Raw genomic sequence first — 12177 nt, 5'->3', positions numbered from 1 at the left:
TATCTCGATACATGAGATAGAGACTTCAAATTTGGTCAAGTGAAAGTCAAGGTCAAAACTATATCAGGTCAAGGTCATATTTCAAGATTTAAGGTCGTATATACTACAGAAGTACTTGTCCTCCTTGAAAGGGACTGTGTTGGCAATACACATCTTGTTCATATGTACAATTGTAACTCATTCATATACAATCTGTTCTAAAAATAGCACCATTCCAGCAGCATGTCTTTATATTCCCAACTCTGTAGACTAAAAAGTAAGAAAGAAACATGATCTCATATTCCTATCAAATATTTACAATACAAATGACTTTATAATTTTAGTGTTTCAAAAACTATTAAATGACAGATTTTCAGGATATATTCAAAATAATTGCCAGTTTACCCTGTTAGAAAATGCAAAATTTGCCAAATTTTGTCATTTTTTTCCTGTTTTGGTAGATTTACCAAAATCAAAACTCAAATTTATCATTTTGCATTTGAAAAATATGTCTTCTGTCCTAACTTTCGAAAAATGTGTTTGAAAATTTTGAAAAATAAATTTTATACAGTTGAAAATGACTTTGTTGTGAATATTGAAAATTTTGTGACAAGGGAGATAACTAAAATTGAATTACCTCCCTTATATATCAAGAAAGTGACCATAATATTATAATATGTTACAGAGGACAACTAAATGTATGTATGTGGAAAAAATGAAAAATATTAATTGACTAGATTTTTTTACAAATAACACCCTGTTCCTCCTTAAGGAACTTTCCCAGTTTAGAGTATATGTATGAAATATTCAAAATGTCTGTCTGTCACCAACTATTCTTTTAAATAACTTCATTATTAATGAATAATCAAACAAAAGTGGTTTGAGACAAACCCCGATCCTGAAGAGTATTGTTATACATGAACTCGTCTCAAATAAAGTTTTATGCGGGTTCTTAGTAGTTTTATTTAATATATAGCTTTGTTCATGTTTTCAGTGCATGGACATTTATTGACAAACAAAAATCTTCTTCAAAAAAGTGATTTTCTTTCGTTTTTCAAATTGATAAATAAATAAGCAGGATACACAGAATTGTAGAAATGATTTATTTTTCAGAAGCAACAAAATAATGAATCTCTAAAATAGAACATTACAACAAAACAGAACTAACGTTTCACATATATTTTTTTACATGGAGAACAAATAACAACTATTTTCATAAGTTTCAATTGTATATGACAAACTGCAAAACTTCGTTACTACACGGCTAGCATTCTCTTGCGTCCTATCACTAACGTAATATAACAAGTCGGTGCTTTTTGTACAGGACTCAATTGAAAACACCTGTCAGAGGAGCACGTTATGCAATTACACAATACACTATGAATGTACAATCAGACTTTTTCTGGCTATTTATAATTCGATTCACAATATCAAATGAAGTTATTACTCTGAAGGAACAGTTCAGCAAGGTGGGTTTTGGAGATAAGAATCGTGATAAATGTACATACTTTGCACTACAACTGATGAACTCTACAGATGTTTCGCATATCATTTTTTCTATTTTGCCAAATTTGAATTTGCAATAGTATAGGTTAACATCAAGTCATATCAACGGAAATAAGAGATAGAACTCTCAAAAAGATGCAACTACAATTATTTATTTTATTATTACATCCAAGTTTAAACATTTAAAATGTGTCTTAAGATTGAAATATATCACAATAGCAAAAAAAACGGCCTTTAAAAAACCCACTAAATTTGTGTGTTTTATATATATCATTATAAACATTTTATTATCTGAGATTGTGAACGGAATGTCGAACCCAGTATCACCATTCTAAGCTTTCTTTATTCTAATAGCCGCGCTACCTCAGAACAAATGAAAAAAATAATATGTTCATGATATCAACACATAAAAAAATGTATTTCATAATATCAAAACATTAATATAAAAAGATTACATTATATCAACAAATCTCTTTATGTACAACAACAAAAACTTGATGGGCAGCCGTGTAATTTTCTCATTAAGAGGGCAGGTGGTTTATGTTCGTGAGAAACAACCCTGCCATAGCTGTCAGCTCCACCATCAGAGAAGCTGAGAGTGTATTGTATAAAACAAAAATATTTGACCTTTACATCTTTATCACAAAATTCTTTCTATGTATACGTATATAAATGACGCATGTCATGGATTTTCCATAGGATAGTTCTTAATTCAAATATGTCTTATATAAATACTCTAAAATCATAGAAGTAAGTCATCTTTTTATGGAAGCCAGCTTTGATCCAAATTATGGATATCTTTCAGTTGCATGTAAAGCAAAGCGGTTTTACTGAAAGGTTAATTGTTTTTACCACAAACGTAAGAGATATATTTGTCATGGAAAATATTTGAGGAAATTGAAACCTCTTAACATTTACAGAGTTATCTCCCGTTTTTCATGTGAATGTTTCTGATGTCATCCCTGAGGGTATGGTTTAGCTGTCATATCCTAAGGTATACAGCTACATTTTTGTACGACAGAAACGAAGTAAAAAGAAACATTATTATGACGTCACGGAAACAAAAACATATGACGTCATAATCAGCTATTGACGATTTCAGTCACATGCAGGTTAAGAACATAGTACACACGCTGAAGAATATTGCTTTTAAATTGTGAAATTTTGGGAGAGAAATAATCATCCCCTTAATTCAGGGTGTGACAGAAAACTCCAACCCTCAAGGGATTCTTGGTTTTTCTGACCCTGGGGCCTCGGGTTGGATATTTCCCTGTCGCATTCTGAAGGAAGAGGAAAGTTCCATTGATCATTCGCCTGAGGGTATGCAAGATATGTTTTCATAGTGAAACACTCAATTACACTTATTGCACCCAGTGACACTTGTTCTGAATTTACATTATCCAAATTTCTAAATGATGACTCGGAAGTGTACAATTAAACACAGTTTTTTTTTATGTCAGAGTATATAAGAACATAGCATATTATGTTTAAATATTTAAATAACTAAGACAAATCAAACACATGGTGATTAAATATTTTACCAATAAAGGGCAAATATTTGACTTGGCAAAAGTTTAAATAGAGTTTTTCTATGAAATGTTTAACATGTATGTCTGTCACCAACTATTTGTTTTAATAACTTCAACATTAATGAACAATTAAACAAAAGAGGTTTTAGTCAGACCTCGATACTGAATAGTATCGTTTTACACGAACTCGACTCAAATATTTTTTATGCCAACTCTAAGTAGGCTTTTTTAATATATACCTTGTCTCATTTTCAGTGGATGCTCATTTATTGACAAAACAAGTTTCTTTCAGTATTTTTCTTTTGTCTTTTAAATTTAATGCTGATTTGTATTACAAATATTAATGAATAAAATGGTTTATTTTTCAGAAGTAACAAAAAAGGAATCTCTCAAAACGAACGTTACGACAAAATAGAAACAACGTTTTACATGAAGAACAAATAAAAGCTATTTTAATAAGTTTCAATTGTATATGACAAACTGGAGTACTTCGTTACTACACGGCTTGCATTCTTTAGCGTCCTATCTCCAATGCAATATTACAAATCAGTACTTTTTTGTACAGGACTCAATAGAAGACACCTGTCAGGGGAGTACGTTATGCAATTACACACAATACACTATGAATGTACAATCAGACTTGTTCTGGCTATTAAGAATTCTGTTTCACAATATCAAATGAAGTTACATCGTCGGATACCCACGGTTGATTTCGCTTCGGTACTCACCCATCACTCACCATCGTCGGATACCCACGGTTGGTTTCGCTTCGGTACTCACTGAGCATCGTCGGATACCCCCGGTTGATTTCGCTTCGGTACTCACTGAGCATCGTCGGATCCCCACGGTTGATTTCGCTTCGGTGCTCACGTGATGAGTGAGTACCGAAGCAAAATCAAACGTGGGGATCCGGCGATGGTGAGTGATGAGTGAGTACCGAAGCGAAATCACCCGTGGGTATCCGACGATGGTGAGTGATGGGTGAGTACCGAAGCGAAATCAACCGTGGGGATCCGACGATGCTCAGTGAGTACCGAAGCGAAATCAACCGTGGGGATCCGACGATGGAGAGTGATGAGTGAGTACCGAAGCGAAATCAACCGTGGGAATCCGACGATGGGGAGTGATGAGTGAGTACCGAAGCGAAATTAACCGTAGGTATCCGACGATGCTCAGTGAGTACCGAAGCGAAATCAACCGTGGGTATCCGACGATGATGAAGTTATTACTTTGAAGGAATCTGGAACATCTCTGTAATTACTCAATGAGCTATTGTCACTGATAAATGTATACAAGTTGCACTACAAGAGATGAACTCTACAGATGTTTCACATATAATTATTTCTATTTTAACTATGTTGCCAAATTTGAATTTGCAGTAGTATAGAGCAATATCAAGTCTTACAAACGAAAATGAGAGATAGAACCCTAAAACAAAAGCCACTACAATTTTTCATTTTATTTTTTACATCCAAGTTTAAACATTTAAAATGTGTCAAAATATTAAAATATATCACAATAGCAATTCGACCTTTAATCAACCCACTAAATTTTTGTGTTTTTCTTATTATTATTAACATTTTATTATCTGAGATTGTGAACGGAATGTCGAACCCAGTATCACCATTCTAAGCTTCCCTCATTCTAATAGCCGAGCTACCTCAGAACAAATGAAACAATAATATGTTCATGATATCAACACATATTAAAAATGTATTTCATAATATCAAAACATTAATCAAAATAGATTACATTATATCAATAAATCTCTCTATGTACAACAAAAAAACTTGATGGGCAGCCGTGTAATTTTCTCATTAAGAGGGCAGGTGGTTTATGTTCGTGAGAAACAACCCTGCCATAGCTGTCAGCTCCACCATCAGAGAAGCTGAGAGTGTATTGTATAAAACAAAAATATTTGACCTTTACATCTTTATCACAAAATTCTTTCTATGTATACGTATATAAAAATATTGTCATGGATTTTACAAATGATGATTCTTAATTCAAATATTCTTTTATAAATACTCTAAACTCATAGAAGTATGAAAGCCAGCTTTGATAAAAAAAAATCATGGATATCTTTCAGTTGCATGTAAAGCAAAGCGGTGTTACCGACAGATTTATTATTTCTACCACGTACATAAGAGATATATTTATCATGGCATATATTTAAGGAAATTAAAACCACCAAACATGAATAGAGTTATCTCCCGTTCGACATATTTATAACTCTCCTTTCATCTGCTAGGCATGGTTGTGTTGTGACAGTTACGACAGAAATGACGTAAAAAGAAACAATATTATGATATCACGGGAACAAAAACATATAAATCATGACTCTTAAGTGCACAAACGCAAACGTTTGCATTTAAAATGTTCTGACCCATACTAGATAATGTTCTGAATATGACGTCATTTTGATATGCTACGTGATGTCATTCAAATTAGTTCTTCTGTCAGAATATATATTGCCAAAACACAGAGGGCATCTGACTCTTATTATTTTAAAGTGTGCCTCTCATTTATCATAATTTTCCTTGGTGTTTTTTTTGGATTTTTTTTTTTTAACTTGTACGGTATTGACTAAAATCTGCTGTATTTATTCTTGCATTTGCAATGTAATTGGCAATTTGTCTACCAAATTAACGAGCACAAGTTTGGAAAAAAGTAAACAGTTATAATGGACAGAGACTTTTTCGGTTTTGACCTAAATTGTACATCTTCTATCCCAAATGACTACATAATGTATGGTTCTATTAATCTACATCTAAACACTGCTAGTAGTATTATGTTTGAATTTTATCCGGGTATAAAAAGGAATTTTTAAAATGTTTGAATATCCATCATCTTGAAAATACACCTATGATGACCTACCGTCTAAATACACAAAACACTTTCACTTAAGTAAAAAATCTCCCAGTTTAGTGCATGTTTATGTAATATCACCGAGACAATAAAAAATAATCATGAAACATTTTCATCCATGGTAACAAGTGGTTGTCATACAATTGATAATGATAATATACTAAAAACGTTTTCATTGGCATAAATTTAAACAAGATTATCAGGTATTCGAAAACAATACTTCCCTAGCTTCGCTTTATATATACATTTGTGGTAGCACCTGAAACATGAAATACACGACTGTGGCCTTCGGATTATGGCCCAAACAATACTTCACAAAACAAATATCAATAAATTCATTTTTGAAATGTTGAAAACTTATTTAAATCTGAAAGTGTTATCCCATAACAAACTTACAATTAAAACATAAATATAAAGAGTATTTTCCTATGTTTTAAAAAGTAATCATCCTTCCAATGATAATTAAACAAAAAAACGGGTAAAATAATGTGTCAGTTTTTTAATTAATTTTGTTATTTAACATGTTTTTCTTTTAATTTTGAAACAGCCAAAACTTCACATCTACACAAATTGAGCCTGAACATGCCATTCAATAAAAAATGTGAAAAAAAATGTTAGACCAGGGAATCGATTTCATTGGTACAAGGTAATATACATGAAATTACCACGCTGCATTGCCTTATATGACTGCTTGCAGAATAGAATGTTAAACTTCCCCACTAAAATGATCAGTATATATTCCGTGTTTGCGTATTGCAGAGTGATCTTCTCTTGAGACCAGGTATTGATTGTAACGTCATTGGTTTGCGAGAGAAACGTCATCAATTTTTGAGAAAACGACGTAATTTTCTCACACAAACCAATGAGGTAACAATCAATACCTGTTCTCAAGAGAAGATAACTCTGCAATACGCAAAGACGGGATAGGCACATGTCCGTGTATACTTGAGTAATTCGTAGTTTATGGACACCAGTAGATACAACTAGAAAAATGATCTTACTACAGATATGAGTAGCTAGTATGCATGAGCAGTTTCTTGCAGAACAGTTAACAGTGCAGGTATACACGATTAGACTCTAGTTACACGATTAGACTCTAGTTAAGTCATACTCTACAGCAAAATGTCAGTTTATGTGCTGAACCAGTAGCATAAAGAGTCATACTGTGCCAGAATACAGTGTCCTTATAAAATGTACAGATCAGTAGTTTCTAGAATAATGTTTTTCTACCATGTACATTTGTACGAACATGTACACATCATTAGAATTCATTAGAAGCGCTCTGCTCCTATTCCACCACAGTTCTCTGCTAGTGCATCAGTCCACTGTCACTGTTAGAATCATCCTCAGTTTATGTAAACGTCAGTGGCCTCCAGATAATCGTTCAGGATTGCATAGCAAAAATGGTACTGGTCCTGTGAACAAAACATACAGTTGAAGTTACATCATCGTACATATATTTTACTGAACTATTGACAAGGGTCTTAAATCTATATCTTTTTATCATTATATCGATCAAAGAAATAATTTCAAAGGTAATTTTCCAAATAATACTAAATCATTGCAAACGTATTTTTCTAGGATACGAATCAGTAATTCTAACAGTGTAGACAATCTGATGTTGTCAAAGTTTCGGTAGAGGGCTCGTGGTAGCAGAATGTCAGAGGTCTTAACCATTTGGCCACCGCAACCCCTGTCCTTGTAACAAACATACGCGTCAGTGCTTTATGAAGTTCCATAAAAGAAGGATATAGGAGATTGAACTGAATTTTTGAAATCATCATAATAATTATTGCAAATACATTCCACGAATGCGCTACTAGAATGGCAATTACATTAAAAACATTGTTCCATTCGAATATTTACAACAACAACAAAAAAAAAAAAATATTATTTCACTTTGTTGTGTTCATGAATAGCCTATACAAAAAAAAAAAAAAAAAAAACGATTCCCAGTCTTAGTTTGAGGGTATTTCCGTCATATTGACATGTATATATAAAGCAAAGATTGCATAACCGAATCACATGACAGCAAACAAAACGATAGTGGAGAGTGTGTTTATTTGTCTGCTAAAATGTTAAAAGGCACTACAGATAATATTTTGTTTTTATTCATTTTTGTTCTGAATAATTGACTCACAAATGAGCTTAGAAACTCTGGTCGCCTGATGAGAAGTTGTCGGGCTGCCTGAAATACATCCACCTCCTCGTCCATCTTGAGCTGGTCACGAGTGTTTGCCATGAGGCAAAACAGTCCACACTGTGTTGATCCATCCCTGTAAGATGCCGAAGTTATTGTTTTATAAATGAAGAAGTATTACAGATGTACCGATTACAGATCAAACTACACGAGAGGGTAATGATGGTACATGAGACAGACAGGGGTTTGAAAGTGAACAGATATTACAGAACTCTCAAGTGAAATAGGAATGACGCAATAAAAAACAGGTCATGCCGAATAAATCCACCCTAAACATGGCAGGACGTTATTATGTAAATTCATACAAGAATGTTCCCAAAATCGGGTAGAGTGGGTTGTTTAAACATGAAATTATGTAATTGAAAAGAAAAAACGCTTTTGTGATATATGACACGTATAAGATGATTTAAAAAAAATGTAAATCAACACATCTGTGAGAGGAATTTATGTAAAACTCACTTGCACGTGACTATAACCGGTTTGTTGCCACTAGATCTACGTCTGCTTTCCACCTGCTCCAGTAGATGAAGGATTGATTGTTTCGACGGGGGAACCTGCATTTCCATTGTCCAATCCTTCATTCGGAAAATTCTTAGACTGTGTGCATTCTTCACACTCTGGAATTGTATTTAACGACTTTTCGTTAACAGTTTTGCTTACCAAAGTTTTTATTTAAAATAAGTTTCAACTGAAAACTAACTGGAGAAAATATGTTTATGTGCTATAATGCTAAGAATAAAGGATACTTGTTCGTTTTACAAATTATTACTTTACACCAAACTGTAAACTATCAAATGTTAAACCTTATAAGACATATTTTCTTTTAGATTAGCAACATCCAGATATTTTGGACTATCGAAAGAATAATTTCAAATCAAATAAGAATGAAGCTATTATACCAAGATATATATCACAGATATTTATCTGACACAAAAGTGTATACTATCAAAAGTGATACTATAACTAACACATGGTATTTAAGATTAGAAACGGGTAGTTACATGTAGCACTATAAAAAACCACAAGTAAATTAAATAAGAATGAAGCCAATACACTTTAAATATATCTCTAAACATATCATAGAAAACACGTTAAAGAAGACACAGTTGATTACTGTATCAGAGTGTATCATACTTTCCAATTTCTTCTGACCAATGAATGCTCTACTAGAACGGGAGAACTTCTGTTATCATTACATAAAATAAGCAGTACCTTGCGGTTTATTAAAACGTCCATCACATCTACGCCATTGAAATTTGTCGTCTTTCCATTTTGTTTCACGTTGAAATCGCCGATACTCGTATCCTTCTTATCGGCAGGTATCCAAGGTGTGTTCTAACAAATCACAATGAGACTCAATTAATAATCTGTTTTACTAATAGCCTCTTTCAACAAGACGCTTGATCACCTTTGTCATTCTCTGTTCGGCGTAGCTTGCGCAGACAAGAGTCTGGTTGAACGGACTATTTTACTAAAAGTAAGTCATTCTTTGCTATTCAATTCAAGTGGTATGGCGCAAACAGTAAGCCGTTGGAATAAGGATTCATAACATCTGCACTCCCGAGCTTGCTTGTTTTCATTATAAATGAGGAATTTTCGAAACAGCACAGATTCTCATAGCATAGACTCAGGTTGATTACTAAAATTTATTTGGAATTGATGTCAATTGAAAGACACACGGTTATTGTTTTCCGAAATAAGTTTGTTAATTTAAAACTTTCATGCTCTCAGATGTGTAAAATAAAATGTAGACGATTTTGAAAAGCTGTACAAACTTCATACAGTTATAAGATTTTTAACGTAAGATATTTTTTCGAAGCTTACCTGTTCGGGGTCCTTTTCGTCTCCTAGTATAACGACAGTGTCAGATTGGTAGTCCATCACTAGGGTCCAAAAATCAGCTCTTGTGTCTGGGAGAGGAAACTGGGTTACTATGTATCCCTCTCGGCCAGTGTAAGACTGAAACAGCATAATGGATTTCTTACCAATCTATTTCTCTTGCAATGGATAAAAGGTAACCTTTGGCCTGATAAATGTTGTTACCCAAAATAAAAACAACATGTTTTTGAGGCGATATCAGATATTTTCATTTATTTGAATTAAGAATTATGAATTTATTACATTTATTATACAGAGTGACTTACCTGTGTTATGACAGCATTGATATAATCATTGCCATTTGAAGGGTAGGACTTCAGGAAGGCTCTGAATCTATCCGCTGGAATTCAAAAGATATATGTATATAGCATCATGATTCACGTTGAAGTTTAAACAAGTAAATAGTAATTTTCCGATAAGAACATCCATTGCTCCTTGAGCAAATACGAATCAAGTTTAAGTTGTCGGTGCATGAGCACATATCAGTGTTCATATTACGTCGTATCTTTTCATCCTAAGAAATCTTAAATCTTAAAAACAATGAAAATTTTGTTTCAGCAGGAACGTAATGTATCTGACAATGTTGAGAGATAATCTGAAATCCGAATGCTATTACATACATGCCAATATTCCCATAGTCTTGTTTTTTGTTTTGTTGTTGGGCAGTAAAGCAGCATAAAAATCCTGTTCTAAGTTGTATTCCGGCTTCAGATCCAACATCAACTGAAAAAAAAATGGCAACTCTTATTTCAAATATAATGAACAGATGTGTGCGTATTATGGTGAAATATACGACAAGAGTGAAACAATATTTTAGAAAAATATTTAACAGAGACAATATTCGAATCCAAAGTTATATATTCCACTATTTTATTTGCAGAACATTTTCTTCCGAGTATGTCATCAGATATGTCTATTCCTTTAAATTATCAAAGCAAAATTTCTAACCTTATTAGTTTTATCTCAGAAAAGCGTTTTAAGTTACCCCTACCCCTTATTTTCAAATGAAAAATACTCATTTTTTCGGGTCAAAAAAATTGAAGTACTTTGGTAACACTAAGCATGTAAAGAAATACAACTCCTGTATAACTTTCCACATTGTAGCATATTCTTTTCATCAAAATGAACATAAAACAGTTTTACAGCAAAAATGAACTTGTTACAATAAAAAATGGCGACACATTAACACAATGACGATTTCAGCGATTAGTCTAATGTCGACAAAGGTGACGTTTTGGTCTATCGTGAAAACCAAGAACTACACATTTTCAAAATGGTTGCCAAAATATTCATTTTTTTAATTTCTTGTAACAAAAGTTCTACAAACAACAGGCATCTAGTTTTTTACACATGTTTCAGCTGTGTGTTTGCTATTGAAATATATCCTAACTTTTTAAATATTACCAAAACCTGTTACAAATGATTGAAACGAGATTTGAACGTGATTAAAATCTCAGAAGAGTATATCCTTAACTGTATTTACACCGCCTACTTGTGGAATAGTCAAAACACAGCTTCATCATGTAACTATATCGTGGTAATGCATATATATATCTTGCATACTTTTATCAACATAAAATTAATTTTTATGATTGTATTCCATCGCTACGCTGAACAAGTTGACTTTAAAATATACCTTGAACTGATCCCTTAGCTGTGTCTTATTTTGAGGTTGTCCCGTGTCCGAAAGAGCGTGATACTTTGCCACGAACATCGACTTCGGTATGAGTGTATCTTGAAGGTCAAACGCCTCCGCCAGGACTTCATGAAGAGCCACATATTGCTCCTGTAAAAGAATATCAAATTACTGATATTAACGATGAATTAAATATTAGTTATGCCAATGGTCTACACGCGCCCTTGACAATTTAATTCATATGTGCATGCTATGTGTATCGAACATGTTTCGTCTCATTTTGAAGTGTTTATTTTTAAACAATTTAAGAACAACCATGCAATGTATTCCTCGGGGAGTATTGTTCTATTGTAAAATATCCGAGATCTTTTAAGATATCATTATTGTGGTTGTTTAATCACCTTAATTATTGCCTAATCTCTGAAGCCACTTCTTGAATACAACCCTAAAATTAAGATGTTTAGTTACAAATTATAATCAATACAGCAGCATGCATTCCTTTGGCTTCATGCAAGCTTCCTACTTAACACATAACGAAGGATAGGGGATGATAATATAAAGACGGGTAAAGTCGAAACAAG

At 33.1% G+C, this 12177-nt stretch overlaps 1 protein-coding gene across 1 annotated transcript in view; it reads right to left on the bottom strand.

Moving 5' to 3' along the window:
• Positions 1-6735: 6735 nt before the first annotated feature.
• Positions 6736-12177, bottom strand: part of LOC110440613 (receptor-type tyrosine-protein phosphatase alpha-like) — a 51102-nt gene continuing 45660 nt past the window's right edge. Inside the window, exons 22-29 of the mRNA XM_021483767.1 lie at positions 11597-11746; positions 10581-10683; positions 10227-10300; positions 9907-10041; positions 9295-9417; positions 8542-8699; positions 8023-8158; positions 6736-7297 (exon numbers count right to left, since the gene is read on the bottom strand). Coding sequence (XP_021339442.1) covers positions 7229-7297; positions 8023-8158; positions 8542-8699; positions 9295-9417; positions 9907-10041; positions 10227-10300; positions 10581-10683; positions 11597-11746 — 948 coding nt within the window. The 3' untranslated portion in view covers positions 6736-7228. The remainder of the gene's footprint in view (positions 7298-8022; positions 8159-8541; positions 8700-9294; positions 9418-9906; positions 10042-10226; positions 10301-10580; positions 10684-11596; positions 11747-12177) is intronic.

The sequence above is a fragment of the Mizuhopecten yessoensis genome, unplaced genomic scaffold, assembly GCF_002113885.1.
Source record: "Mizuhopecten yessoensis strain PY_sf001 unplaced genomic scaffold, ASM211388v2 scaffold11185, whole genome shotgun sequence".
NCBI lineage: Eukaryota > Metazoa > Mollusca > Bivalvia > Pectinida > Pectinidae > Mizuhopecten > Mizuhopecten yessoensis.
The sequence above is the reverse complement of the archived record's forward strand: the minus strand, read 5'-3'. Positions and strand labels throughout refer to the sequence as shown.